Below are 444 nucleotides of genomic sequence, written 5' to 3'. Positions count from 1 at the left end.
AGCAAGACGGAACAGTGGACTCCTTGCTTGCCTCGATCGATCCCGAGTGGCGTGCAGCGACGTAGTCGACACAAGAATAGTCTGACTGAATCCCGGTTTTTTGCTGCTTTTGCACACTACTCGAACCTAAATATTGTTTGACTTGTCAGAATGCAGTTTCTTTAGCAGCGTATGGTTTGCACCAGCCGCTTCACACTTTTCTATTTCCGTCTTCTTCTTGCCTGACTCGACATCAACAACCTCGCGACTTAGAGCGATCTCGAACAGCGTCTTTTGCACTCTCCGCGTCGTCTTCGGCCTACTGCGAACCCCCCCTCTGCAGGAGTAAAGGTGCAATTGCGGTATTTTCAGCGAGGGATGACAATGTGCGAGCCATTGCCGTCACGACTTTAGGAGTCTGTCCAGAAACGAGAGACTGCGCGACTTGAATCGCCGCCTCCGTAA

At 51.4% G+C, this 444-nt stretch overlaps 1 protein-coding gene across 1 annotated transcript; it reads right to left on the bottom strand.

The window, feature by feature from the left end:
• Positions 1–126: 126 nt before the first annotated feature.
• PHALS_01096 (uncharacterized protein) lies at positions 127–376 on the bottom strand (the record flags this gene model as incomplete). The annotated part of the gene is made up of 2 exons (XM_024730895.1): positions 127–221; positions 310–376. 2 exons carry the CDS (start codon positions 374–376, stop codon positions 127–129), a joined length of 162 nt encoding a protein of 53 aa, XP_024581127.1.
• Between the last annotated feature and the right edge of the window lie 68 nt (positions 377–444).

This window comes from Plasmopara halstedii (assembly GCF_900000015.1).
Source record: "Plasmopara halstedii genome assembly, contig: Scaffold_1343, whole genome shotgun sequence".
In the NCBI taxonomy this organism is placed as follows: Eukaryota; Oomycota; class Peronosporomycetes; order Peronosporales; family Peronosporaceae; genus Plasmopara; species Plasmopara halstedii.
This window is presented reverse-complemented; position numbering and strand designations above follow the sequence as displayed.